Raw genomic sequence first — 25,928 nt, forward strand, 5'->3', positions numbered from 1 at the left:
CCCTGACCCACACCCATCCACACAGGATGCCCCGCCCAGGAAGGGGGGCGGGACTGAGTGCTCGGCTTCGACAGGCTAATCTGCAGGGCAGGGGAAGGACAAAAACATCACGCCAATCACAAACCAGGCTCCACGGCCCACACCACTTGAGTGGGTCATTACATTACATCACAGTCATTAGGCAGACGCTCTTATCCAGAGTGATGTGCAGTAAAGTGCAAAGCAGAACCAGGGAGCTGAAAACCATAGAGGGAATTCCAGGTGCTAGAGTGATCACATAAATGAAAACACTTGTAGATCAATCAGATAAACAGGGCAGAACCCAGATGGGTAGTCTAAAATTACGTATTAATTTAATTTATCCATAGTCCACAGTCACTTTTAGTCACATAATTTATCCATAGTCACAATAAAGTATACAGTACTGTATGAGCAATTGGGACAGTCCTGGCCTTCTGTGATTATCTCACAGAACGTTAATTGTTTGACCTCTCCCCTTTAACCCCCCCCCCAGGCTGACCTCCTCCAGGCTGCCTCCTGCCTGTGTGGAGAGGGAGGGGAGGCGCAGGCGGCCGGCGGGCGTGAGGGACAGGCTGGGGCCGCAGCGTCTGCGTGTACGAGTGCAGTCACTGCGCAGCAGCAGGGCACAGCGCTTGTGGAAGTCCAGCCCGCACCCTGAGAGAGGAAAACAGCAAACTGAACACGCCGCAGAACGTACAGTCACTGAGCACTTCACAACGGATTTATTAGACGTATTCTTGAGACTCATTGGTCATCTGCTGCTGTAGCCTGTCCACTTAAGGGTTTTGACACATTGTGTGTTCTATCTAGCACATTATTGAACGGCACACACTGCATTACTCTTGTATGTGTATAAATATACACTCAGTGAGCACTTTATTACGTTAGACTCGTGCTTGAGACTTAATGGTCATCTGCTGCTGTAGCCTATCCACTTAGAGGTTGTGTGTTCAGAGATGATCTTCTGCACACTACTGTTGCAACATGTGGTCTGGCCCTTCCCCTCTGATGTCCCTCATTAACAAGATGTTTCTGTCTGCAGAACTGCTGCTCACTGGATGTTTTTTGTTTTTCACACCATTCTCTGCAAAACTCTACAGAATGTTGTGCCTGAAAATCAGGAGATCAGCAATTTTTTAGATATTTAAACCACCCTGTCTGGCACCAACAATCATTCCAGGGTCAAAGTCACTTAAACAGTGAAAGGGTTAAATGATGAACGCCTGCACATTTTAACCCCAGACCCCTTACATTACATTATTGGCATTTGGCAGACGCTCTTATCCAGAGCGGCGTACAGTTAATTAGACTAAGCAGGAGACAATCCTCCCCTGGAGTAATGCAGGGTTAAGGGCCTTGCTCAAGGGCCCAACGGCTGTGCAGATCGCATTGCGACTACACCGGGATTAGAACCATCAACCTTGCGTGTCCCAGCCATTTACCTTAACCACTACGCTACAGGCCGCCCTACATGTCAACATGACCCATGTCTTTACCTTCACATTTTAACCCCTGACGCACAATCCCCCAGAGCATGTCCCCGCAGTGGTGACAGAACGTGGGGGTGCGATACGATTGGACCACCAGGGTGTGTGGGCTGAGCTTCATCTCGGCGGCAGACGGAGAACCGGGAGAAGACAGATTGGAACCCGCAGAACCTGAACCAGCCAGATCAGGACCCGCAGAACCTGGAGGAGACAGATCAGTACCTGAACCAGATAAGTATTTGCTGCGGTACACAGGCCTGGTCACTGAAGATTAATTACAGCCTATTATAAAACTTTGCATCATACAAATACATTGCAGTCCAGGAAACACAAAATACAGATAATTAAAACAATTTTTTTTTTTTTAGAACAAACTTTGCCTAATAACTGCAATGATGATGCAACCAGCTGAAACGGTCTCTCGACCGCCAAACTCTGAAAGCGTTGATAATCACGGCGAGTGGTGAAAGCAGAATGTCTGCCAGCACCGCCCCCTACTGGACGTACGTGGGAGCACCACTTCCACCAGGTCGCCGTGCTGGAGCGCGTCAGAACCTCCCAGGAGTCGGAGCAGGTGGTCCGTGCCGGGCTCGTGCCGGAAAAGCAGGATTTTCTCTCCGAGTCCAACAATGGTGCTCTCGTGAGCCTTTCCGAAATAGACAGGAGAGACTGTCAGCAAGGATTCACACACAACTGAATACACAGTCACATAGCAGAAAATGTATTGTCCCATAAGGAAATTAGTCTCTGACAACCAATGCCTGCTTTGCAACCGACACGTTTCATAATACATTTATTTGGGATTTTTCCCTTTTTTCTCCCATTTTAGTAGTTAATTGAACCCTCCTCTAATTCAATTTGAGTTAGTGTTAGATACACTGCCCCCTGGTGGGCCGAGGAAGAGCGACACGCCTTCTTCAAGACGTCTCATCTCTCTAATCGTGTCCGTGGTTCCAAGGCGTCCGAGGAGCTTATTGTACGGCGATCAGCTAACCCTGCCAAGACCCTCCCTCTGGAGGGGCGAGCCAATTAATGCCGCTCCACGTGAGCCGGCCAAACTCGGCTTTTGGCAGGACCGGGAATCGAACCCCAGTCTCCGGTGTGCAACCGCAGCGAACGCAACTGACACGTTTTGACACAGTAAGCACAGTTGCACCACAACCGGTTACTCAAACTCAAAGACATTAGCACACACATACTTTGGTATAATTTGTCACTGGTTGGTTCTGTATTCACTTCCTTTACAGAGGGCTGGTGCTATTCATGCGGCACCGTTTGCCACAATGAATGTTCTTGTGACTCTGGATAGCTAAATATAAAATAATAAATATATTTATATAATATTTTATATTCATTGTGAGGTGTTCTGCCGTTGGTCAACATGAGGAATAGGTCAATTACATCAGGAAACCTGACAAAAAAAACAACTCGCCACACTTGATATGCTATGATTATACATACATTTGCCAAAATATTTAAATATAGATAATCATTTTAATTTATGATGGGGGGCCCCTGAATAAGAAAATGGAGAGTTCCAACTGAGATTTATAGGGCACTAAATTTATGTGTGAAGTTTAATACTGCTATAAATACTGAAAGACTCAAACAGGAACCAGGCAGGGAGAGTCATAGACAGACTCAGACAGGAACCAGGCAGAGAGAGTCATAGACAGACTCAGACAGGAACCAGGCAGAGAGAGTCATAGACAGACTCAGACAGGAACCAGGCAGAGAGTCATAGACAGACTCAGACAGGAACCAGGCAGAGAGTCATAGACAGACTCAGACAGGAACCAGGCAGAGTCATAGACAGACTTCAGACAGGAAGTATTGCAGGCCCTTCTAGTAAATTGCATGGGGGGAGGGGAGGGGCAATTGCACAGCGATTTGGAAAGGTTCAGCTGGAACTAGGGTAGATATTTTTGATGTTGTGACATGAACAGGAAACACTATTTATGTTTACTATATTATTTATGGCTTATAATCCATATTATTGGAGGTCACCCCACACCGCAGCTCAACATCCGACATGAGATCAAATTTTTTTAATGTGAATATTAACTGAAGCTCCTCACCCGATTTTATGCATTGCACTACTGCCACACACAATTGGCCGGAACTGTACTGTCTTCTCAGGTCCTCTTTGCACTTGTTCTTGTGTTTGATTTGCACTTTGTTGTAAGTCGCTCTGGATAAGAGCGTCTGCTAAATGCCATGTAATGTAATGTAATGTAGATAATCGGATGAATAAGAAAGTGCACGGGCGCTCCTAATAAAGTGCTCAGTGCATGTCTATCGCAGTTGTAACAGAAAGGTTGGGTGTTTCCGTGTGGGTGAAACGGTGCGAAACCTGCAGGGGAGAGGCTGGCCTTGTAAAGTGGAAACTCTGATGAAGAGAGCAGGCAGAACTCAACACAGCGAGCGTGAGGTACGAGCCGGGGGGGGATTGTGGTCGGAAAGTTAGCAGCATTCACGAAAAAACCACAAGCAAAGCCCCCGATGCACAACTGTGCGCGCGAGGTGCGATGAAAAGGCATACATCCACCCCGGCCGCAGCATCTATCCAATGTCAGAACGGCCGTTCAAGACAATAAGAAAGGGCGGACATGCGCACACCAGAGACACGTAGGGGAACACAACTGCAGACGTTTACATGGGGGAGGAAGAGCTGCAGTTTATCACAGAACAACTGCAAGCCCTACGATCAGCCGTAGATAAGATGCAAAAGGCTGATAAATTCAATGACCCCATTATGGTGGCTGTGGGGTCATGTTACATGATTTTCACACAGGCAAAAAAAACAAAACGTGCTGCGGAATGATCTGTTGACTTCCCTACCATCTTCCCAACAAAGGGGTTTGACAGCATATTTCATTGGCGGGAATGCCCCTTAAAAAGAATAAAATGGGAAAAATAGGAATTTATTGTGCAGATTTTCCATCCCACCTGAGCCATTCCTACATCCGAGATGCAGCTGTGTCGCAACGCAATTTACGCCCATGAATTCAAATAAGCCTACTTTGCCTGTTCACTGAATCAATTATATTCCATTTCAGTTACTTTCAAATCACAAATACTTTGCATTTGACAATATTTTGTGACTTATTTATGAAAAGGTATTTTAAAGTAATTGTGGTATTTTAAATTTGAGGACACAGGTATGACATATTTCCAAAAAATAGTCTGCAACCTCTGGAAACTTCAGCAAACACGATGTCCTCACAAGTACCTCAGACACTCAGACAGAACGTACCGTATGTCACACTTATGGGGACCAAGGGTTCAAACATAGGCGGCGTACATCAGCGTACACCGACACAGTGGTAATGTTTTATGTTTGTGCTTTTTAAGCCCGATTCGTGCTTGATCAGGCAGCCTCCGTATGCAGGGGAGACTCGGTACGGTGGTTGCCTTCATATTCCAAACATTTCAGCTTTTTCCGAATGGCAGCACACAATATAGAGAACATTCACGGCAAGCTATGTTTGCAGCAAACAGTTACTGTAGAACGATTTAAAATGAGTATTCCATTTACAACGCAGTGCGGATCAGAACGGAGCACGCCATACGGTTTTTTTTTTTTGCCAACGCACAGAGTCTCCGGCACCGGAGTGAAGCACGGAGTGTAGTCGTGTTTTGGGATGTACCTTCTTCTCTAAGATCTGGGACGCCAGTTTCTTCACGCCGTGGAAGTTGAGCTGACTGCCGGACACAGGCACCCACACCCGAAACAGGCCGATCTGCAGCTGGATCAGGGCGGGGCCCTGAGGCTGCAGGGCAGCCGACTCCGGGGGTGAAGAGGCCATCGACATCGTAGAGAAGGAACCTGGGAAAGCGACAGGGCAGCAGCCAAAAACGAGAGCACATCCACTAAGACACGCAACCAGGAAGTTCATTCAACGATATCAAATTGATTCATGAAAACATGGGCCACCCAGTTCAATACTGAATGCCGGATTTTTCCCCCCACAAGTATACAGTATACTGATCAAAATGTTAGACTTAATCATACTCGATGCAAGAAAATATATCTAGCCTCAAAGAATATTAAATACAGTATATACAGAGTACGCATTTGGACAATGACACATTATTTGTAGTTTTGGCTCTGTACACCAACACATTGAATTTGAAATGAAACAATTCATACGCATTAGTGGAGACTGTCAGCGTTAATTTACATCCACAACAGGTGACCCGGGTAGCCATTTTTATACACCCCCCCCCCCCCCATTTCGGGGAACCAAAAGTAATTGGACAAAATTAGCTACTCAGCTGTTTCTTGGCCAGCAGTGATGTTGCATGATTAGTTCATGCACAAGCAATCCACAAGGCGACATTGGCTCAGCAGTCTTCTGGCAGTCGAAGTGTCCCTGAGCAAGGCACCCCCCAAATGCTCCTGGCGAGCTGGTTGGTGCCATGCACGGCAGCCAATCGCCATTGGTGTGTGAGTGTATGAGTGGGTGAATGAGAAGCATCAGTTGTACAGCATTTTGGATAAAGGCGCTATATGAACGCTAACCATTTACCAAATCCAACAAAAGGTCAAGAGTTGATCTGAGATGTGGGCATCAATTGTACATCAGCAGACTCCATTTGCATATGGAGTGCAAACATGAAGGCCCAATAAGAGTCAATGCCGGTAAAGCAAACAAAAATTGTGCCCCTGTCCAAATACTTACAGAATGCCCTGTATATATCTATACATGGACACCCCATACACCAAGAATATGAACTTTTCTTTGTGCAATACGGCCAGCCTGATAATCAGGAGTGATGTACATTAACTTATCGCCAAGAGGTCATTTTAAACCCAGCAGTAATCATTGTACTACTTCAAAGGAAAATTTAATTGTCTGTGTCTGCACGCCCACACATGGAAAAGAATGAGCACCTTTGCTCTATATACAACTTTGTGCTTCATATCAGGATTACAATGTACAAGATGACTGCATTAAAATCACTAGAGTAATATATTCGCCAGTCCTCATCTGCCAAGTTTTGAAACACTAGAACAATATTTGCCTTGTTTTCAAACCCGAACGTAGGAGTAAAATGGGACACCAATTTGCAGGGGCTCAAGCCTAATCTTGCTCTGCGTAGACAGATTGCGACATTTCTCTTATTCCATAAGAGGGGCACCGTGACTCCCCTTGACAGCTCACACTAGAGCCAACAGAAATGAAAGAGATGTCCTCTCCACTTCATACCAGTCAAAAGAAGCAAGAAGCCACTCTCAAAAAAAGGAAACCCGTGTTAAAGCATATTTCGGTCAGAGCTTTGATGAGGTGAGATGTCGTTGAAATAGATCAACTGACAAAACGCCTCGCTGCCGTCGAGAAAACAAAGTGTGAAAAACTTACTTGAAATACCAGAGTCGATGTGTTCCAGTTTGCAGCGGACAGGACCAGGGTCCATTTCCTCAGCACGGTCTCCCCAATCGCCTAAATACCTCCTCCCGCCTGCGCTGCTGCCGCGCGTCGTGTGCGATTCGGCAGGTGTGCCTCGGAGACGAAGACAGGAAGAGGGCCGTTGTGTCTGCTCGCCCACAGCCTGCGGCGGGGGAACACGCACGCCCAACAGCGCCTGGAGCCCTGACCCCCTTTTTCATTCCCCCAAAACACACCGCTCTGATTTCTTCACTGCATACCGCTTATGAGGTTTTATACCTAACATACAGCATACGGCTTATAAGGTTTTAATCTTCATATCGATGCATCACTTCATTGTTTATGAGCATATCTTTATATCTGTATGTGGGAGAATACCTTTCAAAGCCCATTTCTTCAAGGGAAAGTACCCCTTTGGGTTCAAAACATTTTAAAGTAATGTTTTACTTCCACAGGACATTTTTGTTTCCTCCCCAAGTTCAAGTTTGTTTACTGCTCTTAATTTTTGTTTCAGAGCAATAAAACAAAAGCAGTACATCACCACTAAATCAACATTTTAATCTAAAGTCAACATTTAAAATCTTCTCTATACATTATTAATTAATATTAACAGACTGATACAAATAACTAATGTAAAAATCCCATTAAAAACAAATAAATAAAACATAGACATTAAAACATCTAACTCTCCCTAGGAACAATAAGTTCATTCTTTCCATTACCCTGGGAGGTTTGTTGTATCAAAGCAGAGACAAACACCGGATTTCAGTTTGAAAAGTGTGTTGTTTTTTTTTTCATTTCATTTATTGAGCCTTTATTAAAATATACACAAGGTTGGCACCCTCACAATGGGACCCGTCACTGAAATACATTTCCCACAAGCCCCAGTAGCCACTACATTCTGACCAACCAGTGCCCAGTGGAGGAGCATGCTCATTATCATTGGCATCCGGCAGACCTGCCTTTGCGACGTCACATTCCGTTCAGAAGTATACAGCATTATTCAGCGCACACAGACCGCAGACCAGCGCCCCCTGGTGGCCCTGCCATGGTATCGCCTCTTCATGTCACCACACATAGCAGAGCTGAGGAGCTGAGCATTAGGAGCTGAGAATGTGCGTGTGCACGGGACTAAGATTCACATCATAAAGAGTGCCAGTTTATACAGGTACCTCTTGCTACAGCAGATTTTTTTTTTTTCACAGGTTAAAGAAAATTAATGCCATCTGCCCCTCCTGCTCCCTCCTCTCTTTCTCTCTTCTTAACCTCTCATTCTCTTCCCTCATATCCCTCTTTCACTTTAATTCTTCTCCCAATGGCTTCCAGTCATGACCTCCCTACCTCCCTATATCCATCTCCCTTTTTCTTTCAGATTCCCCCTGTTCTCCTACCTCCTTTTTCAAACTTTTTGAGAACCTCTCAAATTATTATTTTTAAATAGAAAAGCACACCCCCCCCCCTCCCCCCAGAAATAACTGTAACTGGTAGCCACTACATAGAGCAGATAGTTATTTTACCCTCATCCTACCAAAAACACATTCATTCTACAGCTGGTCCTCTCCCAAACCAGTCTATTCAGAGAAATTAACTCATATATATACACACACACACACACACACAATAAAATGACATTCAACATTAATGACCTAGAGTACCATCAAAGTAAAAAAAAAAAAAAAACAAACAAAAAAAAAATGTAACATTCAAATAATGAATAACAAAGTTCACTGATGTGCTCCCCTTAACGTAAGGTTAAATAAGTAGAAACATGGACTACACTGAGAATATTAGTGTAACAGGAAGTTTCTGCAGTTTTTCAGTTGACCGGGTATAAGTTCATAACCCACCAGACCAACACAATTCAATCTCGTGTGGGAAACACCTTGAAATGTCAAATAGGGGGGAGCTATTTTGTTCAAGTTATTTGCAAACTAAATTTGAGCCTTCTGTTAAAATGGCCCTTACTATTCCCATTGAAAATGAACAAACCTTTTTAGCAGTGGCAGTTTCTATGGGGCTAAAAACAGTGCGTTCAGGTTCCAGTCAATTGAGTTCACAAGGCACCAATGTGAATGGGGATGAAGACTGCAGTTGGAAACACGGTTCTCTTAAGTGCATACTGGATGCACGTCAGATACTGGATATCAAGGGTCCAAGCTGAGCATCAACTCATGATACAACAATACGGAACAAAGTAATGACCATATTTTTGGCAACAGCAAGGGAAGGGCCAAATGCCTGTAATCCATCCATTTAAACATGCTTGTAAACCAGAAGACGGCCATCTTGTATTGGTCATTTGTCAATGTAAACCACAAGACGGCCATCTTGGATTGGTAACCTCTCAATGCAGTTACCAACCCACTAACTGGCCCCCAGCAGCACCCATCTAGCTTGCTTAAGCCAATTACAGTCGACTGGAACACCTTGCGGATTCTATTGAAAAATTTTGTTTAATCTGGAGAAGGGACGAACAGTTGTGACTGAGGTGTGTGTGTGTGTGTGTGTGTGTGTGTGTGTGTGTGTGTGTGTGTGTGTGTGTGTCCATGTCACAACAATGAGATTGGCAATACAATGTACAACATCAAAGACCAATGCTGCAATTCAAATCAGTGTTTTATCGAACACCTGACTCTCGGCAAGAGCAGATGACAAACTACACTCAACCTATATCGTCTTTCATTGATATGTCATTTACTGGACGAGTTGGTTTTACCATCCCTGTATTTTCATAGGGAGAAAATGTGAATTGAGCTCCGAGTCTCCATAGTAACCTTTTAAACTAGTCCTCCCTTCATCGATCCTCTCAAAAACTGTTCAACAACCCGCCTAAATTCTACAGCATCAACACAATCTTGGTGTGCTATATACACAGAAGAAAGTCAATAAATTATACCTATATATACACAGAAGGCAAGAAGTGAGGTTCAATTGTATGCAGTGCTGTTTTTTCATCCATTCCCTACTTTCCTTTTAATAGACTTCTTTAAATGTAATAAAATAAAATAAACCCCAATTGTGACCACTCATCTTTGACTGCAAAAGTTGCAAAAGGCAACTCTTATTCAACTTTTTCCAATTATTTTTTTATTTTATTTTCCAAAACAGTTTTGTCGTGGTGATTGGTGTTTTCTATCGAACACGTGGGGAAGCATTTGCAGTAATACATGCCACTACTGAAATATATATATTTTTATATTTATATGCAATGTTTTTTTTTCTCTTTAAGGTTGAAATCTGATTCTAACATGAGATGACATGTCTGCATAAAGGAGTCAGGCAATTGTCCAGCGATTTTGCCATGATGTTGTTACTCAAACCTACCACTAGGTGTCTCCCTTGCAGACATTCCACCCCAAGTCTAGGAAGCAGCATGCTGAATTACTTTCTTTTTTTTTCTTTTTTTTTTTTTAATACTAGTTTGATCATTTCCAGTGTAATTTCCAGTAAAGCAATCAGGTTTTCCAGTGTTGATCAGAAAGCCATGTGTTTTTTTTTTTTCTTTCTTTTTGGAATTTTTCTATAAAGAGAAATGCATTTCATTTTGTTTACAGTATTTTGGGCGGGAAATACCCTTTTCATGAAGCATTGCTTTTTCTGCCCCACCTAATTTCCACCTAACTTCAGCCAATCAGAGAGCTGCGTCTTGACAGGTCCACATTACTGGCGCTCAGTCCTCTGCATTCTGATAGGCCTGCATTGGGGTCCTGGGAAAAGGAAAGCAGACAGATCAGAGGTTCAGTGAAGCAGAGAAATTACATAAAACAGCAGGTCCAATGATTTCCAACAGAACTTCCGCAGAGCGAGAGCCAGGAAGGGTCTGGGCTCATACCTGTGCTGGGTCTTCTGCGCTCTTGTTCAGGAAGTTGAGAGAACTGGCCCTCTTCATCCTGACGGAATGACAGACACAGACAGACAGACAGACACCCATTAGTAAGCAGGACGCATTTTCCCCAACTTAATTTCATTAATTTCACCTGTTCCCCTCAAAGATGATCAACCGGTGGAATCAAGTCACAGAGCAAAGAGGAGTCGCAGAGGAGTCTCAGCCATACTCTTGTAATGGTGTCTTGTGTGCATGTGTAAATTAATCCGATCCTAAACAACCATAACTGGAAGCACCCCCTCGTACTCTAGGGGCCCAAAGGAGGACAGAAGGGGCCAGGGCCGGGGCCAGGGATCTGGGGGTCCCTGACTCACCCTGGGTTGCGGGGCTCCTGGGGGCCACTGCCCTGCAGCTTCTTCACCAGCATCTCACTGCTCCTGCGGAGAGCGTCACGGATCTTCCCAAACGAGCCACTCCTGCGAAGGGCTCCGTTACCATCCTGAGAGAGGGTGAGAGAGAGAGAGAGAGAGAGAGAGAGAGAGAGAGAGTGGGAGAGAGGGGAGAGGGAGGGAGGGAGAGAGAGAGAGAGAGAGAGAGAGAGGGGGAGAGAGAGGGAGAGGGACAGAGGGAGGGAGAGAGAGAGGGACAGAGGGGGAGAGGGACAGAGGGACAGAGGGGGAGAGGGACAGAGGGAGGGAGAGAGAGAGAGAGAGAGAGGGACAGAGGGGGAGAGGGACAGAAGGAGGGGGAGAGAGATAGAGAGAGAGAGGGGGATGGAGTGACAGATGGACAGAGGTGGAGGGAGGGAGAGATTGAAAGAGGGAGGGAGGGATTCAATCAACTGCAGGCCAAACAACTTGGCAAACATTAGTAATGTAATGTGGACATAAAGTAGCTATAAAAGAACAAAGACAAGTGAGGGGGGTGTAGAGGGGGTGGGTAGTGCAAAGGCACAGGGCAGCCTTCTAGAACCACAGCAATTACATTAGAGTTTGGATGCGCCTTACCCCGTTCCACTCGGCCCCCTCGTCGCCCTCGCAGTCCCCCCGTGTCGCCCCGGGCCCGTTCAGTGCCTCGCGGCTCTGCCGTCGCTCAGCCCCTCCGGCCCCCCCGTCCTTCAGCAGCTCCACCACCTTACTCTGGTTAATGGCGTCTATGCCCTGAGAGGGAGGGACAGAGAAGGGAAGAGAGAGAGGGAGGGAGGGAGGGGGAGAGAGAGGGAGGGAGGGACAGAGAAGGGAAGAGAGGGAGGGAGGGACAGAGAAGGGAAGATAGGGAGGGAGGGAGACGGAGGAAGACAGGGTAAGGGGGCAGATGCATCAGTTACGTTGTTCTCCAGATGTGGGCAGGCTGTCACTCTTAAAAAGCAGTTGCTATTCTGCTACAGACGTTTAGGAGTCCGGATCGGTGCACAGGAATATTGCTGTTGTGGGTTGAGTGAGGGTGTAGTAGGTGTTTCTGGTTGAGTGAGGGTGCAGTAGGTGTTTCTGGTTGAGTGAGGGTGCAGTAGGTGTTTCTGGTTGAGTGAGGGTGCAGTAGGTGTTGTGGGTTGAGTGAGGGTCTAGTAGGTGTTCTGGGTTGAGTGAGGGTGTAGTAGGTGTTTTGGGTTGAGTGAGGGTGTAGTAGGTGTTTTGGGTTGAGTGAGGGTGTAGTAGGTGTTTTGGGTTGAGTGAGGGTGTAGTAGGTGTTTTGGGTTGAGTGAGGGTGTAGTAGGTGTCTTGGGTTGAGTGAGGGTGTAGTAGGTATTGTGGGTTGAGTGAGGGTGTAGTAGGTGTTTTGGGTTGAGTGAGGGTGTAGTAGGTGTTTTGGGTTGAGTGAGGGTGTAGTAGGTGTTTTGGGTTGAGTGAGGGTGTAGTAGGTATTGTGGGTTGAGTGAGGGTGTAGTAGGTGTTTTGGGTTGAGTGAGGGTGTAGTAGGTGTTTTGGGTTGAGTGAGGGTGTAGTAGGTATTGTGGGTTGAGTGAGTACCTGTTTACGTGTTTTGGTGGCACATTCCTCCAGTGTTTCAGCAGCCTCAAGTTTTCCTTGCCGGCGATACAGCGCCCCCAAGCTTTTCAGGGTGGTATTGACTGTAGGGCTGACAGAAAAAAAAAAAAGAAGTAAATACCCATGATCATAATACTAATGATTAACAAATTAAAATCAACATACAAAGGGACACAAACAGAATCAATAAAATGCACAAGTTCTTTCTTTTCCAGAAGTGCTGGCTGCAGCAAGAAAATAAGAAGAAGCCAAGAGCCAACTATCAATACAGCCAGGCTAATGTACACTGACAGACAAACAACTGGCATTAACTAGAGTGGGGGTGACAGAGAGGAGAAAAGAAAATGGAGGAGGTGACCTCAGCAGTTGTGCTGAGTCACTCCGGGCAGAGTGAGGAGTTCTGTTCCACAGCACAGCCGTGATCATTATTAATCACACTGAGTCACGGTCGAGGGAGGGAGAGAAAGAGAGTGAGAGACAGCGCAAAAGAGAAACAGATACAGAGACAGCGCAAAAGAGAAACAGATACAGAGACAGAGCAAAAGAGAAACAGAGACAGAGCAAAAGAGAAACAGATACAGAGACAGAGCAAAAGAGAAACAGATAGAGCGATACAGAGACGGAGAGAGCGTGAAAGAGAAACAAATAAATGGAAAGAAATAGTGATAGATAGAGCAATAGATAGAGCTAAAAAGGAAGAGATAGTGATAGAGAGAGAGAGAGAGAGAAAGAAAGAGAAACATTTGGGTAGATCCGGGCTCCTAACCCACCTGTCCACCTTGCAGGCCTTGTGCCAGCTCCCGTACTCTCCGTAGGGACCCGAGTCCTTGCGTTTGCCCTGAGAGAGAGAGAACGAGGGAGAGGAGGGGTGAGAAACGAAAAGGCCCACGGACAGGACCGAGCGGAACCCCCCTCTCACACCCCGTCTCCGGCCGCCTGGCCGTGCATGCTCACCTTGCTTTCCTCCCGCTCCTCCGCGTGCATCCAGATGGGTTTGTTGTCGTCTGAAAAGAGAGCAGTGTCATCGTTTTATGAACTCCCGTTTCTAGAAGCGCATCCCCCACCCAGCTAGGTCACACTAAGGACACCGCGATCCATATTCGATACCCTTTATAAACGGATACTGTATTCTGTACATCTCCTCAAACAGGCACCGGCCAACAGAGTTAAAGCCCACATGCATCAGCTCTCTCTTCCTGGTTTTAGCATCTAAAACGCCCACAAAACTTTTTCAAAGAGCAGTTTTTGGGTTTTTTTCCGTCCCTAACCCTGCCTCCAGAGCCCAATTCTCTCCCCATCTCCTGTGGTCAGCTTTCTGTGTTAACATTCAGCAACATCCTCCAATAATTTCAATTGGAAAAATAGCATTTAGACCCTAAATATGCACACATCCACCAAAATTGCAATGGTTTTACTTTTTGTGCATTGTAATTGTTTTAATCAGTATGGAGCACAGATGGAAGGCTCCAGGATGAAAAGCTCAAAAACATGAAAATATGTGTGTGGGCTGCAGCGCCCCCTACAGGCAAATCTGTGCCATTGCCCCCACAGGACCACAGAAGAGCTTCCCCTCTAGCTGGCGTTAACTCATCTCTTACTGACAACAGCTGGCAGCCTGGGGATGTCTGGCAAGCCAATAAGAGTAGCTCATTTGGCTGTAACCAGAAAAAACAGCCAATGCCAGCTGCACCTGCTACTTTCTGATCCCTTCTGGCGAATCGGAACAGGGAACGGCATCTGCGGCGCGTAACCATAACGACACAGGAACAGAACGCGAGTCTGCTCGACTTACTGTTGACGGATCCAAACTCCTTCTCGTGAGCGCGGGTCAGAATCTCCTTGTACAGCGACTCGGCGTCCTTGAACTTCCCCTGCTTCAGATAGCACGTAGCCTGAAGGGGAGAGAGGGAGAGGGAGAGGGAGAGGGAGGGGGAGAGAGAGAGGGAGAGAGAGAGGGAGAGGGAGTCAGTGGAAAGCGAGTACACTACCTACAGAAGCTTTAGTGTCACTGATAGTTAGGGGTGGGCATTGTTTAGATTTTGCCGATTTTATACTTTTAAAATGGTGCGGGTGTCAAAAACAGTGCCTGAACTGAAAACTTCTTTAAAATATAGCAAATGACAACATTAAAGATTAAATTAATCACCTATACTTATGATTTATCAGACACCGATGCCATGACTACTACACGGAGGGTTGATTAAGTCAATGAGGGGGGGTGGAGGGTCTCCAATCTTTTTGGTTTAAAATACTTTTCTGTGCTCGACTGATTTCGCCTGGTGAGACTAAGCCAACCAGACCAGACCAGACCAGACCAGACCAGACAAGAACTAGGACCAGAAGTGAGGTTTCCACTTTTTTAGTATTCCATAGGTACCATTACGCCAGACAAGCTCAGTAAAGCGTGGAAAATGTTTTAATCCAAAACAAATGGCGTATCTGCCCCAGGTCCCGGTTGTCCTCACCAGGTTGTTCTTGGTCTTGGCCACGTTGGGGTCGTCGGTGCCCAGCTTGGACTCGTAGATCTCCAGGGCGCGCTGGTAGTAGTACTCCACCTCGTCGTACTTGCCCTGGTTCTGGCACAGCAGGGCCAGGTTGTTGAGCTGCTTGGCCACGTCCGGGTGGTACTTGCCCAGCACCTTCTCGCGGATCTCCAGGGCCCTCTTGCAGAGCGGCTCGGCCTCCTTGTACTTGCCCCGCTTGCCGTAGAGCACGGCCAGGTTGTTGAGCGTAGCGGCCACGGCAGGGTGGTCCTTGCCCAGGGTCTTCTCCCTGATGGCCAGGGCGTCGTTCAGCAGGTGGGCCGCCTCCTTGTACTTGTTCTGGTCCCTGGAGCAAACAAATAAAAAAAATATATATATATAATCAATACTTGAAAACCACCACAAAATTGTCAAAAAATAATGATTGATTTTCATAAAATAACCAACACTTGAAAAAACTGTACCACTAAATTGTCCAAAAATAATGACAAATTTTAATAAAGCTATCAAACCTTGAAAAAACACTACCACAAAATCCTTTATTATGGATTTAATAATAATCCATATTATTTTGCACATTACACGTCTGTGGGTCAAGTAAAAGGGGTCCAGTCACTCAGTTTTGCTGCTTTTACTGTAACTGAGGCTAATCATAGGTATGTTGATTACTCACACTGTAAGATTGTTAATGAACAAAGCAACTCTTTGACGTGTTACTGTTGCAATTTTTTTTTAACAGATTGCGCATGTGGCCCACCTGGACACTACAGCCAGGATGTTGAGCATGGGGCCTACCTGTACACCAGGGCTAGTATGTTAAGCATGGGGGCTACCTGCACGCTACAGCCAGGATGTTGATCATGGGGCATACCTGTACACTAGAGCCAGGAAGTTTAGCATGGGGACTACAAAAGCTAGGAAGTTTAGCATGGGGTCTACCATAGCTAACAAGTTTAGCATGGGGTCTACCTGTATATTCGAGCTAGGAAGTTTAGCATGGGGGCTACCTGTATGCTACAGCCAGGATGTTGATCATGGGGCATACCTGTACACTAGAGCCAGGAAGTTTAGCATGGGACCTACAAAAGCTAGGAAGTTTAGCATGGGGCCTACCAGAGCTAGGAAGTTTAGCATGGGGTCTACCTGTATATTCGAGCTAGGAAGTTTAGCATGGGGGCTACCTGTACGCTACAGCCAGGATGTTGATCATGGGGCATACCTGTACACTAGAGCCAGGAAGTTTAGCATGGGGTCTACAAGAGCTAGGAAGTTTATCATGGGGCCTACCTGTATACTAGAGCTAGGAAGTTTAGCGCGGGGCCTACCTGTACACTAAAGCCAGGATATTGAGCATGGGGCCTACCTGTACACTAGAGCCAGGATGTTGAGCATGGTGGCCACGTCTGGGTGGTCGTGGCCGGAGGTCTTCTCCAGGTCCTCTAGGGCCTGCTTACAGAGGGGCACGGCCACCTCGTACCGGCCCTGGGAGGCGTACTGGATCACCAGGTTATGGAGGGTACGGAGTCGAGCTGGAATCTCATAACCTCCCTGCTGGGCTGCGACCTCTCCACTGGGCTGGGCTGAGCAAGGAATGGATGGGGTCAAGGGGTTAGGGGTCAAGGGTCAAAGATCAAAAACATCATCTGCTTTGCAGAAATCTATAATTCATAATTTTATCTTCCGAGTGATGGTGTAGTAGAGCTATCTTAAAATCTGGCCCTGGTTTTCTTTTCTCCCCGGTAATTAGCTGAACAATCAGTGCTGCGGATAGGCCAGACTGTCTTCACACCACACTCCCAGGTCAAGGGAGGATAGAAAGCCAGCAGTTCTGACCTCTGGGACTGTGATTTGATTAGCTCTGGTGTATTATGTGTTGTGGGTTGTGTGAGGGAGTCTGAAATTCTCTTCTAAGGCTTGAGGCCTAGATACAGAAAGGACACTTAGCAGGCCAGAATACTTTTTGGGTTAATTGGATTACTTCCATTTAATCAAAGTACTTCTGTACTGCTCAAAAGAACTGCCATTGGCTTCATATCAGCTATGTCAGCACACTCAATACAAAGCGTGTTAGGTCAGGACATGGCATTTTTCAGACTAAATTTGAGGTAATGCGATTACCTTGCTTGAACTACTGAACAGAATTTGGGCAAATCATTTTGTTGTGCAGTCTGTTAACTAAAGAATGTGCTAGCGAGTGGTTTATAATAAATAACAGTGTGCTATGCAAAAAAAAGAAGAAAAAAAAGAAAAATAAAGAATCAAAGAAAAAAGGCTTACACGGCATTTTTGATGCTCGCATAAATCACCCCATTATTGTGGCTGTTGGGGACAGCGGCGGAGAGAGATCAGTGTGCAACCCGCAAACAGCATTCAGAGGAGCGCTCAAAGATATAATTTATTGAATTACCCATGGGGTAACGGGTCCTCTGCATTTGACCCATCCTAGTTACTTAGGATCGTGCAGTGCCGGGGTGCAGTGTGGGGTAAAGGGCCCAGCTCAAGGGCCCAATGGACGCCCAGATCTCATCATGGCTTGACACACCAACCTTCCAGGTTCCCAGTCATGTACCTCAGCCACCACGCCACGGATGCACAACTCCAGTCCTGGAGGGCCGATCTATGTGCTGGTTTTTGTTCCAAGCAGTTACCTTAATTTTAGTTGTTTTCTGACCGCTCTATAAACCACACTGGTTCACTCCTGTACTGGACCACAGTAAAATATTTAGGATACATCTGCAGGCTGTGACTGTAGCTGGTGCTTATACGCATATCAGATTCAGACATGATTGAGCTAATGAAATTGAAATTGAAGTTCCACACAATCCTAAAACAGATCGGCCGATGCGTTTGGGGCGATGATTTTGCCCTGTTCACACTGTCCAGGCTGCTGCTACCCTACCTGGCCCTTGGTCATCGTTGTTGGGGAAGAGGTGTACTAGGCTTCCACTACCCTACCTGGCCCTTGGTCATCGTTGTTGGGGAAGAGGTCTACTAGGCTTCCACTACCCTACCTAGCCCTTGGTCATCGTTGTTGGGGAAGAGGTCTACTAGGCTGCCACTACCCTACCTGGCCCTTGGTCATCGTTGTTGGGGAAGAGGTCTACTAGGCTTCCACTACCCTACCTGGCCCTTGGTCATCGTTGTTGGGGAAGAGGTGTAGTAGGCTTCCACTACCCTACCTGGCCCTTGGTCGTCGTCATTGGGGAAGAGGTCGTCCAGGCTGTCCTTGGCGTTCTCGCCGGCCTTCTCCTCGGAGGGCGAGACGTCGTCATCGAACTTCTTGATCTGGTTCATGAACTCCAGATGCTTCTTCTCCTCCTCCAGCTGGGCCACGCTCTGCTCGCTCTTCTGCAGCTTGTGCTGGGTGTTGGCCAGCTCGTCCCGCAGCCACTGGTTCTCCTGGCACAGCCTCCGCACCTGCGCCCGCAGCTTCTGCTTCTCCGACTCCACCGCGCTCAGGTGGCTGGAGAGCGCGATGATCACCTGGGGAGGGGGCCGAGGGGGTCAGCCGACAACCAACAACTGTCACTAAACTAAGTCCTCTGATTCAACCCAAACCAACCCGATTGCACCTAGAAACATGCATGCGCCTACAGACTCCACACAGGAACCCAAATCCTGCTTTCAAACCTACGTTCCATCAATATCACCTGAAATCCACTAATCAGCCTATCCTCAACCCCCACTTCACTGGACCTGGGTCAAATACATAACTGCTTTGGATTCAAATACTTGTCTAGACCTTACTGTGCTTGTCTCGTGTATGTGAACCAATGAAATAATCTCAAAAAGTCGCAAACTCTTGGTTGGCTCAATTGCACCAGGTAAGATCAATCAAGCACATAAAAGGTATTTGAACCTAAAACAATTACATATTTGACCCAGGTCTGGACTCAAAACGTTCCATCAGGATCACCCAAAATCCACACACCCCCCCCCACCCCCCCCAACCCCCAGCACAAACACACACACAGACAAAACACACTCTTACTTTCACACACCCCTATCCGATGCCTTGCAGTACCTGTGCCTCGCCGAGCCCCAGCTCGATGGCCTCCAGGCTCTTGCGCAGCAGGCCGGACTTCTCCTGGGCAGCGGGTGGGCCGCAGTCCAGCAGAGAGGTGAGGAGCTGGGCATGCTCGCCACGCAGAGTCTCCAGGCCCTGGATCACAGCCTTCGTGTTGAGGACGATTTCGTCCTGGCTGAGCCTCTCCAAAGCCTCCTCCCGTGGGTACACCATGGTGGACATCGCCTAAGCTGCGTTCACACTGCATGAAGGAGGACGGGGGGTAGGGTTTGGATTTTAAAATAAAATCCAGACCACAGTTAAGGCGGCTTACACAGATTAGAACATATTTTGAGATTTAAATGATCTCTGTGCCATTAGACTAACCATTCATGTGGCTGGATACATTTATAGATATGGACAACAATATGATGCAGGGATTGAATGGGAAATAATTGGAAACTGACTGTTGGTACCTGGAAACATGATATAGCTGTAAAAACCCATAGCAGTATTATTAATTGGGTTGTGAGAAGCCAATTAAAGAGATGGCATCCACACAGAGCAGGATTGAAGCTCAGACATTGTTTTTTAACATGCTCTCCCGGCTGAAATATCATCAAGAAATGTATATACAGTACTTTGAGTGTACAGTACTAGTCACTGGGAACTTTTCTGTGGAAAACCATGAAAATTATCTGTACTGTGTAGGGAAGAGGTACTATGCGCTTGCACCACCAACCAATGTTGATTGAGGTCGATTTAATTTTGTTTCCCGGTATCTAGACTATCCAAGTCTTTTAATATTCCTGTTTGAACCTAGCCTTGAACCCCAGACGATCAGATGTCTGTCCTGTGTCTGTGAACAGCACTCAGTGATGCAGCAAATGTAGGCAAGGACAAACTTTGACACTGATCAGATTCTCGCAGGGCTTTTTCTGGAAGTGTTCTCCGCTATGAATCGCCCATTAGACCCACCGCAATGGAGTTCATGTGATTGTTCAGGGAATATCGATCACACCTTTAAAAGTGCACGGGTGTTATCCTTGTAAACGGTCGAACGTCGGATCGGTCTAAGGTCGGCACACTATGTTAGGTTTAACCAAACAAAACAAAGCAATGACGCTCTGACATTGGTAATGGCGAAGCGTGATTCTAATGTCGGACTACATATGACAATATTAGAGTCAGAGTAAACAAACCAAAAAAAAGTTGTTCAACTAAATCCGTCCCAGTGAGGCAAAATGGTCTGCCAAACTGGCGCAAATATAAACAAACAGGTGATGCGGAACAGCTAAACGCACGACTGAACACGTATGACCCAGCACCCACTTTCATGAGGACGTTTGCCTATTCCGTGCATATTGACTTATCTGTACATTGCATTGCGTGGCTGGTGGTGACGATGGGAAAAGCTCAGGCAGTCGTGCAGATCTTGCGCAGAATAGATCGCCGTCATTTCCATTTTTGAAAGAATACCTCGGCTTCTCCCAAGCACGCCACCAGGAGGCCGCTGCCCACACAATCACCCCTCCCTTCTCCCTCCTCCCTCCATATCGACTGCAATGCACCAACATCAGCTATCCCGCAATTTCCATCGGTAACATCGCCAATCGGCGCAGGGACACCTTGCTCAAAAAATATTTATAGGTTTTATAACTATATTCCAACAGACTATCAATACGTCACTTCACTGCAAGTAAATTATTACAGATAATGGCTCGAAATGTGCTCAGTATTAATGCAAACAACCTTCCATCACAGAAACTAGGATAGCTAAACAAAAGAGTAAATGAAGGTGACTGATCGTTGCCAGTGTTATCAAGCCGGTACCGTTAACTTTAACAGATAACAGTATAACGGCGTGTTACTCAAAACTAATGACAAGTAGTCCGCTACAATCCAATGACAAAGGCAACCAAATGTTTAAACATTACCCCTCTAATGCTAGATATGTTAAAGGAAATAACAGAATACATTAACGTTACATGGGTTGTTTTGAAGGACACGTTAATATTGCATATGAGGTGGGGCAAGGACTTTTTCCATGTCGCTAACGTGGCAATGGATTTGAAGAATGTGTCCACTCATTCCATGCCGTCAAACATTTTGCAACTTATATTAACATATTGAATGTATGTTATTAATCCCTCAGGACCTAGGCTAGCTATGCATCTATCGGGACATTAATGAAGGATGCAATCCGAGTAACAAGCCCGTCAGCTAACGTTAGCTAACCAATCGAATATAATACAACTGTAGCCTAGGTGTTTTGCTAAATTTAGCTTATCTGCTACCTGCGTGCAATGCCTCTGACACGGTAAACGATCGCACTCACACAACCAGCTAAATATACACAACTAGCTAGCTAGGATAGCGACAAAAGTGCAAGCCTGGGGCATCCACTAGAAATTATTTATTAGTGCAGTAAGGTGAAGTCATGCATCATAATACATTCTCAAACGTTTTTTTCCAACACCGAGAAACGATTGCGTCTAGTCACAGCATTTTCTTGCAAAACTCAAAAGTCCGATCTAACTCAGTTTATAAATAATGACCGAGCTAGCTAGCTAGCACCGTTAGCAAGGCAGCTAACTACGATGGTACCTCAGTTAATCATTGTTCAGAACATCGGGATGCAGAGATGCGATGAGCGAGATAAAGGCTAGCTCGCTAAGTTACACATTAACATCCAAGAACTAAGAAATAAAAATGAATCCATCAGTGATTACTAACTATATAGCTAGCTAGAACCTTAAACGTAAGCGTGAAACACATCATAAAACTGTATTGCCAGCCAACTCGCTAAAAGGTTAGGAATTGACTTTGTATACAAGGACCGAAGCTATAGGCTGGCTAGGTTAGTCAACCGCCTAACTAAAATCACCTTTCTCCAATGCAGAATAAATGTCTTCGTCTTCAGTTAAATCTCTCCCCTTCAATCTTCTTTATTCCTCTTCAGCTGACTCCGAAGTAAAGAATATCTTTATTTTTATCTCTTAGGTTTATCTCGCTGGTACCGCTACGCATGCGAATACCAAACCATGCATTGTAGCCAATTTTGCTAGCGTGGCTAGCTATAATAGGATTGAGTCCCGGTTCAATCAGTTCCTTCGAGGTCGGCCGTGATCAGTAAAGTGATCTCAGTGAGGGAGAGGAGGATTCGCCGGCTTCCTCCCATCCATCCTTGCTGGTTCCTTCGTGCCTCCGTGAATGTGCGGGTCTACGCTGCGGTCCGTCTACCCGTGTTTACAAATGACAGCAGGAAGCTATGAAAATGGCTGGCTGGTGATGGAAATTCTCCCAGAATCCACAGCCGTCGCTCAGAGCGGTGACATCACCACCACCACCGCCCTGCTCCCCCACTTACTGTACCCCGGCCTGGGCAGAGTAGGATGAAGAGCAAGTTGCGAGTTTTAATAACCTTCTCAGGAATAATTGCGACACATCCGTTTTCAATCATTTTAGTTATTATAATTTAATGATGAGCTCCAATTTAGCCCTTTTACTGCCTTTCAAATCAAAGATGAATTGGCCAATTCTTCTTGGTAATGAGATTGTTGTGGCTGATATGGGTCATCCAGACGGAGGTAAAATGTAAATTAAATGTGCAATTAGGACTTTCTGTGACCACAATTATGATGAACTTTTAATAGTTTAAGATAAGAAATTGTTAAATAACAGTTAACTAGTTTAAGAATATTAGCAACTGAGAATATTTTCAACAAGCTATATAAGAAGCCAAGAATAAAGTTGTTTGATCCCTGCAAAACAATGTTAAAAAATAATAATAATCAAACCCTCAAAAAGAAAGAAAGAACCTAACCTAATTTCCAAGTCAAACAGCACAAAAGCAAATCACATACTTTAATAAGAAAGCACTGACAAAGAACACATGGCTACAAATCGGGGCTGTTTATTATTATTATTTTAAAAATACACAGAGTAACATTTCCACAAACAACTGTGATTAACAACTTTCTTAAATTATGAAAAAGCAGCACTACATAACAAATCAAATGAAAAAAAAAATGAACACAAGAACATTCCTAAACGTATGTTACAAGCACTTGTCTCATGTACACGCATTACTGTTATAGGCAAATGGGCACCGTTTGAAGAAGACAGAAGCAGGAGAAACACTGCATGTGCAAAATAATATTTGTTTTACATCCACAAGCGTTCATCATTGATTGCAAATATTGAATGTTTTTTTTGGTAGTTTTTAGTTTTTTTCTGATAGGGTTTACACCAAAATACTTCTCAAAGAATGTTTTCAAAAATGTGTGATTATGATATAAAGTTTGTGGCATAAAATGGGGGTGGGGGTGGCCTCCAAAAGGCAAAGATAATTTTCCAAGAAGTGCAAAACCTCATCAGACATTCAGCCCCTGCTCTTATCCACTGTAACAGACGATCCACAAAACCACAGTGAACTCAGTGAGGCGACAGAGCAGCCACACTGTTGCGACTGCCATTCTCCAAATTCCAAGGTGAAGGGCGAATGACTCGACACAAATCTCACCCACTGGCTACATCTGTTTGTCGCAGACAAATAAGAAATACTGAAAACATCCAGCTATTTTCCAGCAGTTGTCCCAGTTGCTGTGGCATCTAACAATTAAGCAGTGCTCCTCCCATGGTAACATGACCCCAACTCCTCCCGTAGTCATGTGACCCAGGGTAAACTAGCTATGATGAAACTAGCAGGAATTTTTAGGCCAAATGGTGAATGTCAAGGGCAAGGGTACAGTCAATCAATATCTTCAGATAAAGCAAATTAGCCATTACCCTAAGTGATTAGACGAGGGACCAGTCCAGTCCACCATCAACGTTTGGTCTAATTTCCACATTAGGTCTAATTTGGGAACTTTCTTTCCAAAATGGCAGCTGGTTACCCATTGTAATACAGCCTTTTTTTTTGTAAATTGGCTCCAATTTCGAAGGTGACAAAATTACAGCAGCTGGAATGAATCAAATTAATTTAAGACTCTGTTTTAGCATTCAAATAAAGGTAAACGTGGATAATCTGCCACTAGCGACAGCTTTGGAATTTCCACTATTAAGGTCCAAACATCCACCCCCTTAAAAAAATGACCTGTTATTATTGTAATACTTTATGCTATCAGAACACGTAAAATAGTACTTTGGACCTGTAGATGGACAACCACAGTCAAGCTTTACAGACAGATCCCCTGGTAGTCATGTAACCCAGTGTTCCTCACTCCTGGTGTTGGGAGAGCCGCACGGCGTGCTGGTTTTTGTTTTCGCCTTAACATCAGCAACCAATTCAGGCCCAAGAAACCAGGTGAGGTAATTTACCGTGCAATTGACTGCTTTAATCGATCAATTAAAGTGCTGAGTCACAACAAAAGCCAGCACACCCTGCGGCTCTCCAGGACCAGGATTGAGGACCCTAGCAAACCCTCTGGTTCTCCAGGACCAGGAGTGAGGACCACTGATGTATTAATATCAGGCACAGATAAAGAGAAGATGCCTCCATCCAGATAATATTCACAGAATTGGTCCTCCTGACCATGGAACTTTACATAGTAAAACGTTTTTTTTCACCCCTGTTTTTTTACCGCCTTCTGATAAACTTCTAGCCTTGATATGGCCAAGTGGAAAAATCTGACCCCCACAGATATAGTTACTCCATCATACGACAGCATGTAATTGACAACTTCACCAACAACAGATATTAAATTCACGTTTGGGAATGCTGACTGCAAAATCAACACACACGGCTCACTGGTGAGTTGTGTCACATGGTACGACTGTTTTACACATATATACCGGACACAGAATTTTTAATTTTTTTTTGCTGTGTTGCAGCACCTACAAGACAGGACATTGAAACATCAGTTACTGGTAACAAAACGATCAAGCTCACACAACACACAGAAAAAAAACATGACCACATCATCAGAGAGACTGCTATTGGTCACCTGCTGGATGAAGGTGGCTAGAAACTTTGTGCTTTGGAAGAAACACTGACTTCTGAGGCATGGAGGAGTGCATAGGAGATACAAAGAACAGGAACGCACTCCCCCAAAATGCACCCGCACCTCCCCGGCCTGTCCCAACCCATCCCCAAGACACACACACACACACACACACACACACACACACACCTCCCCAGCCTGTCCAAACCCATTATCTCCCCATCCCCAAGACACACACACACACACACACACACACACACAGAACGCCTTCTTTGCTACAAAAACAATACAAGACCTCCAAGAAAGAAGATGGACACTAGAAATGAACCCCCAAATGAAAAAAATAAAAGATTTCTCTCTACAAGCAAATGGCATACTTTGCCATTTCATTTTGTTGCATACGTTTGTGGATATATACACAAGGTTTTCCATACAGGTCAGCCCCAGAGAGAAAGGAACGCAGAACCTTCGAACACTGAGCTCACGACTGAAAGAAATGTATGAATCATCACCTGTGTTCCTTTGGCTGTGCCAAAGTATTTAAGAGGAACAACTGGACTGCCTCTGCCTTGCGTTTACAAATTTCACTCCTGCCATCTTCTGCAGGGCACGGACCACTTACATTTAAGTATCCTTTAATAAATCCTTTCATCTAAATTATTATCTTGAATAACTACATTTTCTTCCTTCTCATCCGGGATGAGGTGATTCTAGCAAACGATGAACTGAATATTATCTCACAGTGCTGTGACAGATGATGGTCATTGAACAGGAAGAAATTG

At 45.4% G+C, this 25,928-nt stretch overlaps 1 protein-coding gene and 1 pseudogene across 2 annotated transcripts; both read right to left on the reverse strand.

The window, feature by feature from the left end:
• The window catches only part of LOC133123855 (serine/threonine-protein kinase D3-like), an 18,373-nt pseudogene extending 11,368 nt beyond the window's left edge, over window positions 1-7,005 (reverse strand).
• Window positions 7,006-7,664: 659 nt separating this feature from the next.
• On the reverse strand, window positions 7,665-22,572 carry klc2 (kinesin light chain 2). 2 transcript variants are annotated; one of them, XM_061234888.1, is made up of 13 exons: window positions 22,089-22,572; window positions 19,220-19,463; window positions 18,375-18,678; window positions 16,559-16,775; window positions 15,178-15,541; window positions 14,505-14,604; window positions 13,667-13,716; window positions 13,483-13,550; window positions 12,695-12,803; window positions 11,735-11,887; window positions 11,102-11,226; window positions 10,734-10,791; window positions 7,665-10,608 (listed from the first exon to the last, which is right to left on the reverse strand). In XM_061234888.1, exons 2-13 carry the CDS (start codon window positions 19,442-19,444, stop codon window positions 10,525-10,527), a joined length of 1,857 nt encoding a protein of 618 aa, XP_061090872.1. In that variant the 5' UTR covers window positions 19,445-19,463; window positions 22,089-22,572; the 3' UTR covers window positions 7,665-10,524. The 2 variants fall into 2 exon arrangements, with proteins under 2 accessions (XP_061090872.1, XP_061090873.1); XM_061234889.1 differs by lacking the exon at window positions 22,089-22,572 and adding an exon at window positions 20,581-20,636.
• Window positions 22,573-25,928: the final 3,356 nt, after the last annotated feature.

This window comes from Conger conger, chromosome 3, assembly GCF_963514075.1.
Source record: "Conger conger chromosome 3, fConCon1.1, whole genome shotgun sequence".
NCBI classification, from domain to species: domain Eukaryota; kingdom Metazoa; phylum Chordata; class Actinopteri; order Anguilliformes; family Congridae; genus Conger; species Conger conger.